General features: G+C 42.0%; 1 protein-coding gene across 6 annotated transcripts; it reads right to left on the bottom strand.

The window, feature by feature from the left end:
- Positions 1–863: 863 nt before the first annotated feature.
- LOC103181957 (GTP-binding protein Di-Ras2) lies at positions 864–8,184 on the bottom strand. Of its 6 annotated transcripts, none has more exons than XM_042342885.1 (3): positions 8,068–8,184; positions 7,287–7,585; positions 864–3,945 (listed from the first exon to the last, which is right to left on the bottom strand). In XM_042342885.1, exon 3 carries the CDS (start codon positions 3,924–3,926, stop codon positions 3,330–3,332), a length of 597 nt encoding a protein of 198 aa, XP_042198819.1. In that variant the 5' UTR covers positions 3,927–3,945; positions 7,287–7,585; positions 8,068–8,184; the 3' UTR covers positions 864–3,329. The 6 variants fall into 6 exon arrangements, with proteins under 6 accessions (XP_042198819.1, XP_042198820.1, XP_007896961.1 ...); XM_042342886.1 differs by having other exon boundaries at positions 7,287–7,426; XM_007898770.2 differs by lacking the exon at positions 7,287–7,585.
- Positions 8,185–11,099: the final 2,915 nt, after the last annotated feature.

The raw sequence follows: 11,099 nt of genomic DNA, 5'->3' as shown, positions 1-11,099 counted from the left end.
TTGCAGTTCCCAAATGTTGACTTGGGTGAGGTCAGAAACTCCCAGACCTGGGATTGAACCTGAGACCATCTGGACCAGTAAAGTACTCAATGGCCTCTGGATTACACACCACTGCCCTCAGCAGTGTGGGACATGCACAGCGTGCATCAGTGTACCTTTTGTACATCACAAGAGATCAGATAAAGAAGGCTCTCTGGCCCGTTTGACTTTATCCTTCTATAATACCAACTCTACAATTTTTCCAATACTGCGACTATTACATTATTAAATATTATTATTGTTAATACATTACATCAAGCTGTTTCTTAAATGAGGCCAGCCTGCTAGTCTTCCCGCTATCCCATTTCAGTTGTTAATCACCTTTTACGTAAAGAAATACTTCCGGACTGTCCTGAACTTTCTCTTCACCACCCGAACCTCAGCCCTCTCATCCTACTTTATTTTTAAGTATTATTTTATTATTTTGAGTTTATTTCTCAACCTCATTTAGCATTTGTATACATATTTCTATGAGGTGCCTTCTGAGAAATCTCTTTTCAAGGCTCCATCTGAGGCATCTGATTTGAAGGCTGATGAAACCTAATTTATCTGATCTTTCAATGTAGCTTATCTTTTCAACAGTAGGGTTTGCTTGCCTGAGTGTCGGTCTGGCTAGAGGTCGTGCGCATGTAATGCAAACCTCAGACAGGTGCTAATGCGCACTGTTGTGTACCAGTATACAGCATACAAACCACAGGCAGTCATGTTGATTACAATGACATTGTCACTGGTTCAGTCCGTGTTCTGTTTAATTCCTGTACCTCTCAAGTGTAGAGTGCTGTTTAACTGTTTGTTGCCCACACAACGCACCAGCACCAACATGATACATTTCCCTCATTTTATTAGAAAACTATTCAGCAGGACATAGTTCAGAGGAGACATGGCACCAGTTCATGTGTCGGAGGAAGACTATGTTCTACAATAAATCTTAAATTTCATAAAAATATTATCATGTGTAATTCTAGCTTCTCGGAGGGAGCAGGCGGTACCTTGAGTATCCTCGTCATGCTGGAGTTAATACACTTCATGATTGAAAGGTGTCCTGTACAGGGCTGAGTTGATGTGTTAACCTCGATGGAAATGGGTATACTTCACACATGGGGATGCTCTGTGAATTTCTCTCTGGCATTCCAATTCCACATGCAGCTGTTCAGCGGCTCTGATCGAGGCTTACAGTGTCTGACGATGTTTTGTTCAATCCTTGTGGACACCACTACCATTGTCTTTCAGACTGCAACAAGACGCCTTGTTCACTCGGACTGAAGACTTGTGTGAATTCTCTCACACTGTCCAGTGGTTACCCAACAGGGGAGCGTTGCGGGTATATTTAATAGACGGATTCTGTGGACGTATTTAACAAGGAGGTGTTGGAGGGAAAGGGGGTGGGTATTCACCCTTTAGCAAGCGGATGACAGAAGCCAGGCAGCTGAGCATTGAAGTTCTACTCCTAACAAGATGGAGACAGTAGTGAGGCCCTACGAAGAACAGGCAGTGAATCATAAAGATTTTGGAGGAACCAGGAAGCTAATATTGAAATTAGGAAGTAAGTCATGTTCGATTCTGGTAACCGAATTCTGGAAGGAAGATTTCCAAATCTAGATCTCGGCTGACTGAGCCTAAACTTTTAGAGAAATGGACTATTCCGAGATTTTTATGGTGCGTTTGGGGCGATCTCAACAAACCGCAGTTCACAATGGCCATTATTTGACGACTCATCGAAAATGACCTTGAATTATACACTCTGATCACTTTGTTGACTTGTGGAGAGTGAGAAATCCTTCCGATTCAGAAGATGGCTTCACATGGCCTCACTTTGTGGGCACAATTCTCAAGAGGCAACCCGACAACTGGCATCAGATGCAAGACAAGATCAAACTGGTTTTCCTCCACATATCCGAAAAGGAAAGTCAATGATGGATGCAATCGTCATTCAACATGAACCCCAATAGGATTGGTTATAAGATCACCTTGTGTGGAACGTAATCAGACATCTGGACATCCTGAGTCAGCTGTTAGTATTGCTTAAGATGCTGAAGAGTCAGCGACGTTTACCAGAAGAGCCAGCCTTGCCACAACGGACCACAGCTTAAGATGCCAAAGTCCAGCTGTTCTCTTGCACTCCAATTTGGCTCTTCCTCAGCACAGGTTGGTAGTGATGAGGATATCCATATCTTACAGTGAACAGTCTCATTTAAAAAAAAACACAATTGACACAACATTAATGCTACATCTGTTTTTTTACATCTCACCCCCAGTCCAATGCTCCTCCTGCAAACTTTCAATCCTTCTTTATAACTCAACCAAATTGTGCAATGGACAGTAACCTGTTTGATAACCTTGACCTGCACTAAGAGCACACTCCCCCCTCCCCCCCAGCTTAGACCCTGAGCAGACAAGTGTTTTTGTTCTGTATATAAAGTTCTAGGGAGGGATGCGGGGAGAGGGGGGGGAGAGAGGCAGGGTGGGAGGATCGGAGGTGGAAGTCAAACCAAATACAGTGTATATTACTGATTGCATGGGGAAATGGGGAATGCCTCCTTGTCCCCTGTTTAGGCATTTGCACCACGTTTTACACAGGCCCAAGGTGCAAAGTTTCCTTGTGCCCAACTACTCAAAGTCTTTGTGCTTCTAGTTTCAATGTCCCCACCTATCCTGGCATGGGGACATCCCATTATCACAGTAACAAAGGTTTATATAAGTGGTGAGTAGATTGATTATTTACAGAGATACAGGTAGGAAACTTCAATTGGAAGCCACGTACACTAATGATATTACTAGGAATGTCCTTTTTACAACGGCAACATTTAAAAAGCTAACACATTTAGGAAATGGACATTATGATGAAGGGAACATGGGGGAAGGCCAAATATACGTGAATTAATCCTAACTACTAGCATTTTTCCTTGTCGCCAACATTCTGGCATGTGCAAGGAGACAAGGGGGAGGGGTGGGTGGGAGAATGGGTGTTCAGAAGTTTATGGTCACAGAGAAGAGGGAGGTATAATACCAATATAGACCAGATAACATGCATCTTCTTGGGACTGAGTCAATTACTTTTGTCTCTGACTATTGTTTCTATATGTGCTGAGCTTTGAAGAATTTTATTGCCATAACGGTAAATAACGAGAAAGTGCAATGCGTAAAACCAATTAAATCGTGTGGTATAGATCTCTCTCAGGCAGGCTGACAGGGGATGGAGGAGTAGGATCAGAGAAGGAAGAGCCTGGTGTTGCTTCCACACAGTCAGTTTCATAGCCTTACTGAGCGAAGCTACTCCACTGGAGACTGATCTACATCAGGTTACATTTTCCCTTCAACTTCTCGGTTCTCTTCTGCTGCTTGGATTTTTTGCCACCGATGTTCAGGCTCATTGACCGGTGCTTTTCCAAGTTCAGCAGCTCCTGGAAGAGCTCCTTGACATTGTGGTTCAACTTGGCCGAAGTCTCCATGAAGGCGCATTTCCACTCCTTGGCCAGAGCCTCCCCTTCCTTTGAATCCACTTCCTTGACTGTTTCATCACACTTGTTTCCCACCAACATGACCGGGATATTGTCAATACTGCCTTTGATCTGGAGGATCTGCTGGTAGATGGGTTTCAGCTCCTCCAGAGATTGCCTACTGCAGATAGAATAGACCAAGATAAAGGCATGGCCTTTAGAGATAGACAGGCGCTGCATGGCTGGAAACTGATGGGAGCCAGTGGTGTCAGTGATCTGAAGGGTGCAGACACTCTTGTCACAGCTGATCACCTGCCTGTAGGTGTCTTCGATGGTGGGAATGTAGGTCTCGTGAAATGTCCCTTTGACAAAACGTAGCACCAGGGAGCTTTTCCCAACACCCCCAGCCCCAAACACCACCACATTGTAATCATTGCTCTGTTCAGGCATTTTCTCAGCTCTTCTTTACCTACAAATAAACAGTAGAATAATAAGAGCCTAGCAGCAGAACGCATCGGTGATCACATTCACACAAAACGATTTGGAACGGCCACAGCTGTTGAATCACTTTTCCAATAACCTGACCATCCATTAATGGCACAAAGTTAAAAGCAGCTGATATGCAATCTGGGCCATCTTTGGCTGATTAACAGATAGAAGCCATTAGCAAACAGGCTATTTGCCACTACAGGCAAGAGAGAGATGTCAACTTGAGTTTTTTTTGGCATGCAAGCCAGAAATATCCGATTTGCTGACATTCTGATCTGACACTTCTCTATTGGACAGTCTATTAATATCCCAAACTATCAGCAGAACTTCTGATCAACTAAATTTACAGTAATTTGCCGATTTCTCTCTTCTCCCTTTCCTGAAGAAATAGAGTTGTGCTGGGCCACAGATCCATGTGTCCTATGTATCAGAACATTCAATAATGCAACTGGGCTTTAGCTTCAGAAAACAGATGCTATCAAACAACAGACTGCAGCAAAAAATGTCTATTAGTGTACCACCTCACTCACCTGTTATCAGCAGTGGCACACGTGTGAGTCAACAGCTTGCACTGTCATTAACAATACTTCAAGGGAAAATAGAAATAGCTTCCCAAGTATAAGCCTGGCTCAGTTGGTAGCAGTCTCTTCCGAGTCAGAAAGGTATGGGTTCAAGCCCCATGCTGGGACTTTGAGCTCATAGTCTAGGCTTCACTCCAATGCAAAGGAGGTGCCATCCTTTGAATAAATGTTAAACCAAGGTCCCATCTATCTATTCAGGTGGATGTTAAGGATCCCGGGGCAGACTATTTGAAAAGAAAAAGGAGTTTCTCTTTGGGTTCCTGGCCAACAATCCCCAGATACACAATTGATTATTAATTTCTGGCAGTCTGTAGAACATTCCTATGTACAAATTGGCTGCTGCGTTTGCCCACAAATAAACAGTCACTACACTTTACAGAAAACTCTGTAAAATGCTTTGAGAGATTTTGATGTGATAAGGCAATGTATCAAATGCAAGGATTGTTAATTTTAGTATGCCCATCTCTCTCTGATAATTGATATCAAAGTTAGGAATCACAGACATTGTAAAACCCAATTCTCTAGCTTTGAAGTATCATCATCAATTAAACATTTAAATTTCTATCCCTCCTGGCCAGTGTAAAGATACAGCGCAAGCCAACAAAACACAGTCACTACACTTTACAGTAATATCGGTGAGACATCCTCCTAACAGGAAAGGCTCTAAGCCAAATGTAAAGATTATTTTTATTATTTGAATTCCACGTTGCCATTTTCTATTCTCTCACAAGCGCAATGATGAATGGGTATTTAGTTAATAACTGAACTGAAATTCATCCCTGAAGTAATACTTACAGTTTTATTATGACCATCTCTCTCTGACAATTGATATCAAAGTTAGGAATCACAAACACTGTAAAACCCAATTCTCTAGTTTTAAAGTATCATCATCAGTTAAAAGTTTAAAATTCTGTGTGTTTGTTTCAGACCACATGAGATGCTGGTGCTTGAGTGAGTTATATCATTAACTTAACCTCCCCAAATTACATTGACATTGGGCAGGTGGGAGTGGGGGAAGAGGGCACTTCCTGATGGTATTTCTAATGCAACCCTTCAAAGTTAGGGCTAACGATTGGAAGTTTGAAAATACTCATCTGTTTCACTCTGCAAAGTGATTCATTTGTGGACTTTCTCGGAAGGTTATTGTCAGATTAAGTTGCGAATACTTTAGAAATGAAGGTGGATTGTAAAGGTTTCATTTCCCCCCTTTTCCTGTCCTTTTTCTTTTTGGTGGGGGTCTGACACCTGCTGAAACCCATCGCCATGCTGAAGAGTATCCAAACCAAGCTGAGAATTCCTCGCATCCCCACCTACGAATTCCTTTCTCCTTTCCTAAGGTGACTTGCACTTGGTCAGATTTTTGCATGCAAAGCCATTGCAAGAAGCATTGCAATACCATGCCTGAACTTTCGAGTCACGTCTGCAACGATGAAAAGCTTTAACCCTCCGCATAACATTATACGTGCAAATGTGCAATGCCTTTTTTTTTTAGAAACACAAATATTATGTGAATACAAGAGGCTTCTACCTACGCCAAATTGAGTGACCAATCTAAAGCCCAAAAAGAAACACGTTCAAACGATTATTCTTTCCCTTTGTGAAATCTCTTCACATTTCCTCCACCACATCATGTGAGTTACACACTCAATACTGTATTCGGAGTCGCTGCAAACCACAGATTAAATCAGTCACGTTTTCCCATCCGAATTGCTCAGTTAGTAACTCCAGATACCGCTCGCATTTTGGGGAGGATTCGCTAAAAAAAAACAACACAGCCATAGAAATCTTCGGCGCATTCATTATTTGGGAAACGTTTTATTTGCGATCCAAACGCAAGAAGGGTTCAAATATCGTGCAAAAAATAATACTCTTCCAGAAAGGGAGCTTTTTTTTTAATACCTTAAACGGGTAAAAAACACACACACACACATGACATATCCTCCAAAACGTCCCATCTCATCCGTATTGCAATTTCCCAGAATACATATATATCAATTAAAAAAAAACCTTTCTATATACACATATAAATACTATATGTTTGCGTATATATACTTATAACTGTATATAGACAACACATATATATTAAACATCATATAGAATGTACATTATATAATATATAATTGTATATATATTTAGTATAATACATATACACGGTATACAGTACACACATATATGTATATTATATATATGTATATATATATAAATATGTGTATTATTTCAAGGTTGACAGACTGGGTCTGAATGATTACCTCGTCACTGCTCGCTCAGCAAAAACTTTCCAGCCACGACCACAATCCGACAGGAAAGATAAATGGTTTGGTCTCTCACAGAGACAGCTTCTATTCAAAAAAATATCCCCCTACTCCCCCACCCCCCTCTGAATGCGCAGACATTTATTTATCTGTCAGTTGCACACTCCACACGCTCTGTTTCACCGACTGACACACTCGCCCACAGTTTTACACACACTAATCCTTACCTTTGCACCTAAACGTTTGACACACTCACACCCACCTCATCATACTCACTGTTCACGCTCACATGCACCCAAACGGATAGTCTGGTCTTCCCCACCACTGCCTTTGTCTCTTGTGTGTGTTTTTTTTATGTTGAATTAAAAAAAAATTCACATTCAATTATTTGACGTTAAATCGCCTTTCATCTCCTCGCCTGGTGCTTCTCCAACACACACACACACTCTCTCTCTCTTACAACCCCCCAAGCTTCCCTCCTTACCTACCAGATCGCTCTCAGAAAGGCTTAAATAAATCCTTGTCCCCCCCCCCACGTCTGTTCCTGATCAGCTTGTGTTCGCGATTGGACAGTGGGTTTTACTACTATTTCACATCTCGTTTGCACACTGAGGAATAGCGACTCCGGCTTCAATGACATAAGAATGCACAGCGCGTTTGCATTGCATGGTACCTTTTTTTCCCCCTCTCCTCTCCCCCTCCCTCTCTCTCTCTCTCCTCCTCCTCCTCCTCGCACCCCCGTTTATCTCTGGGCTGTTGTTGGGTTGTGTTTGGCTGCTTTTAAGATCTAGTCGAGTGGAGCATTGCTTTAGCATCAAGGACAGCTCCTGAGCTCAGCACATTTCCCCCCCAAAACCTCCTCCTAACCTCACTGACAAATATCTCAACAGATCTTTGCAAATCAATCTCTCTCCCCACCCTAACCCAACCCCCCCCCCCCCCACCCCCTTTTTCCAGTGTAATGTAATGTAACCCAACCTCTGGGAGTGGGTGACATCGATTGCAAGATATTCCCTTTCCCTAATTGAAGTGATGGCGAAATTGTTCTTTCTCACATTGAACAGTGGAGTGCTGATATTTTTACATTACTGGGCGGACACATCTGGATATAAATGCACCGTTTTCTCTCTATCTATCTGTGTGTGTGTGTGTGTGTGTCTCTCTCTCTCTATCTCTCCCCCCACCACACGAATGGTCCTCTTGCACCGTTTGCTCCAAGCCAAAAGGTTTCCCTTTCTCTGTCTCTCCCCCAACACACCCATCACTTACCTGCTTTTGTGGGACTGGCTGACAAGATTAGAGCATGGTGCTGTGAACACGGCTCTGGGAAGGAAGGGACTGTGAGAGACAAGCCTCTAACATTCTCTTTCATTCAAAGCCTCCTCCCCCCTTCTCTCTCTCTCCTCCTCCTTCTCCCACCCACCCACCACCACCCAATGCATCACTCGTAATATTTCCAAAATCTAACCGCGAATAGGATGAATGGAAACCATGAACGAAAGATGAATGGAAAATAATAATAATAATAATAATGATGATGATAAGAATTTGGTCGCTCAATCCACGACTGTTTGTGGGACACTCCTGTGTGCAATTGGCTGTAGTGTTTCGTCCACAAAATATACAGTCTTTACAGTATATCCTGTGAAGCACTTTGAGACATCTCAATGACATGATGAGAAGCTATATCTAATGCAAGGATTATTATTATTATTAAGACAAGTAATCACTGTGTTGTGGTGCTGCAATCTAATGGAGGGATTGGTGGATTATGTATAGAATGAGAGATTCCTCGAGTTACAAGTTGGCATATAACCAATGGGGGTGAGGGGAAAGAGAGGTTGACAGCCTAAATATACAATGGCAAATGACAGAACACAATTGAGGGAGTGGGGAAAGCGGATAACAATATAGAATGACAGATCTTTCAGGAGCGGGCTGGAAGTTTCTATAGTTTATGAATCGAATAAATAATAAGATTAATCCTTGCACTTGATACAGTGCCTTATCATGTCAAGATGTCTCAATAAAGGCCTGAATGAAGCCCCCTCCCTCCTCCCCAATCAATCTTTTTTCAAGTGAGAATAAGTCTCGCTCTGTGAGCCCCTCCTTGTGATTAGGACCTATTCCTCAGAATCATTCCCTCTTGATCATTCTACCACCTCTCCAATGCTTCAAAATCCCTTTGAAGGTCAGGTGCCCACACCTGCATACAACATTTCTAAATGTGGTCTCCCAAGAGATCTACACAAGGTCAGAGACTTATTTTGACTTTTAATCAAATACATTCACAATGTAACCTGGTATTTTAATCAGTCGGACAACAGCAATTTCATAATTAGTGGAAACTTTTAATGATCGATCAATAACTACTCCTCCTCCTGCTAATGGGCACCTCACACAGCTTCTTGTTCAATGTTCATCACATTGCATTCATCTACAATGCCCAGAACTCACTCATTGTCCCATCTGTTTGCTGGTCTACATCTTCCTGAATGCCATTTATATTCCTCATAATATTCATCTGCCTTGACATAGGCTAGTATCACCAACAGTTGTGGCGTTACAAGCAGGACCTATTGCTTCTAAACCAATTGCTAACCTGTGCTTGAACTATAATTTAATGGATTTCATGGAAGGTCGAAAGACCAACACTTACTACAATGGGTCAAATGGCCTCCTACTGTGTTGTAGATTTATAGTGCTTCATTGTTCCTCCTGACAAGAGTTTGTGTTCTTCACAAATGACCTAATTATTTGACATGGCAATGGGGAAGCTCCTAGTATTATATGGTTCCTGGTAGCTTTTGTGCTCTTTAGGTGTGTGAACTAATTATTTTTATATTGAAACGACTCCCTTCGGACAGAGACATACTTGACGTTATGTGCTTTTATCGTTATATCTTACAGCAGCTGCGCTCTTTAACTGTGAACTAATTATTTTATATTGAGGTGGCTCCCTTCCTTCAGGGAGGCACTTGGCTTCAGCTCATCATATATCCTTAGCCCAAATATATGTCCTGTATCTCTTGTGACACCACAGTATGCATTTCCCTCTTCCCTCCAACCTTTCATCCTTAGCAGTCACAGGTCTTCTGGTATCTCACTCTAGCACTCATTTTCTGTGTGGAAACATAGACACCGAGTGCGGTATTATACAAATTTTGGAATTGTGAATCATATCATATGGACTTAGAGAAAAAAACAGACAAGCGCATCCCCCTGAGATTCCTGTGTGGAACCTAGGGTACAACGTTTCACGCTCTCAAACACAATTAACATCTGCAGCTGCTAAATACAGTTGGCAATTAGTGGATCCCAAGAGTTAATTGTGAGCTGCCCATCACTTTAAAACAATTGATCAGCTTTCAATCAGCAGTGGAAAACTGAAGCGTAATTTCACGGCTTTAGTTCTGAGTAAGGATGTAAAAGGTCAATTATGTTGCGGCAAGAATTTATGCGAATCTGACAATAAGCTCGCTCATAAATTACAATCCTGATGCTCATTTTCACACAAGCTCCTTCAATATTCACAGAATTATTGTCGACCATTTCTACTTCATGTAACTGCTATTTTTCTTTAAACAGAAAAGCCTGATGGCTTAATTGATCGAGGGCATGCTTCTGCAGATGGCTGTTCAGAATGAAGACTTTATAGGCATATAAAAACCTACATGAGGTGGAGTTCCAAGATATCATACCTTTGACTTTCAGGATTTCACAAAGTCCTGCTTCCCCAATTTCTTTTTCTACAATTAATTTTTTATTTCAATTGCAAATGAGTCGAGTGTAACAATGTCTGATCCCAGTAACGTCCTCACTCCATCCGTGTCATGGAAGATGCGTCACTGAACATAGCGATGGACCATTATCTGCCATGAAAACAATGGCACACACACACCACACACGTTTAATTATCTTAACAGTTATAATCAGTCTGTGATTGGTCTGAAAGTAACTCAGCAAGATATTCCTGAGGAAAGGACAGATATCTGATGTGCTGGCTGCTCCCAGCCATGATGTACACAGTTCCCCAAATGAATACATGTAAAAGATTGCCTGATACAAAAAATATATTTTATTTGTAATACACACCATGGTTCCTGTTGGCTAAATAATAGTCAGTAACAATGCTCTACTTTCCCCACTGCAGAGCGCAGGACCCAGCGAGATGATCTGACTGCTTCGTCCACAGAATCTTTGCTGCATCATCAGCCCCGTTCGCAAACTCGCTTCAATGTTCTGCTGATCTTTTGTAATTCAGCATTCCCGATCTGACTGTGCCAGCATATAACTGCAAA

This window comes from Callorhinchus milii, unplaced genomic scaffold (assembly GCF_018977255.1).
Source record: "Callorhinchus milii isolate IMCB2004 unplaced genomic scaffold, IMCB_Cmil_1.0 Scaffold21, whole genome shotgun sequence".
Taxonomy (NCBI): Eukaryota; Metazoa; Chordata; class Chondrichthyes; order Chimaeriformes; family Callorhinchidae; genus Callorhinchus; species Callorhinchus milii.
The sequence above is the reverse complement of the archived record's forward strand: the minus strand, read 5'-3'. Positions and strand labels throughout refer to the sequence as shown.

Bases quoted from the DNA above. Each gene is read 5' to 3' on its own strand.
- LOC103181957 (XM_042342885.1), bottom strand. From the start codon at position 3,926: ATGCCTGAACAGAGCAATGATTACAATGTGGTGGTGTTTGGGGCTGGG.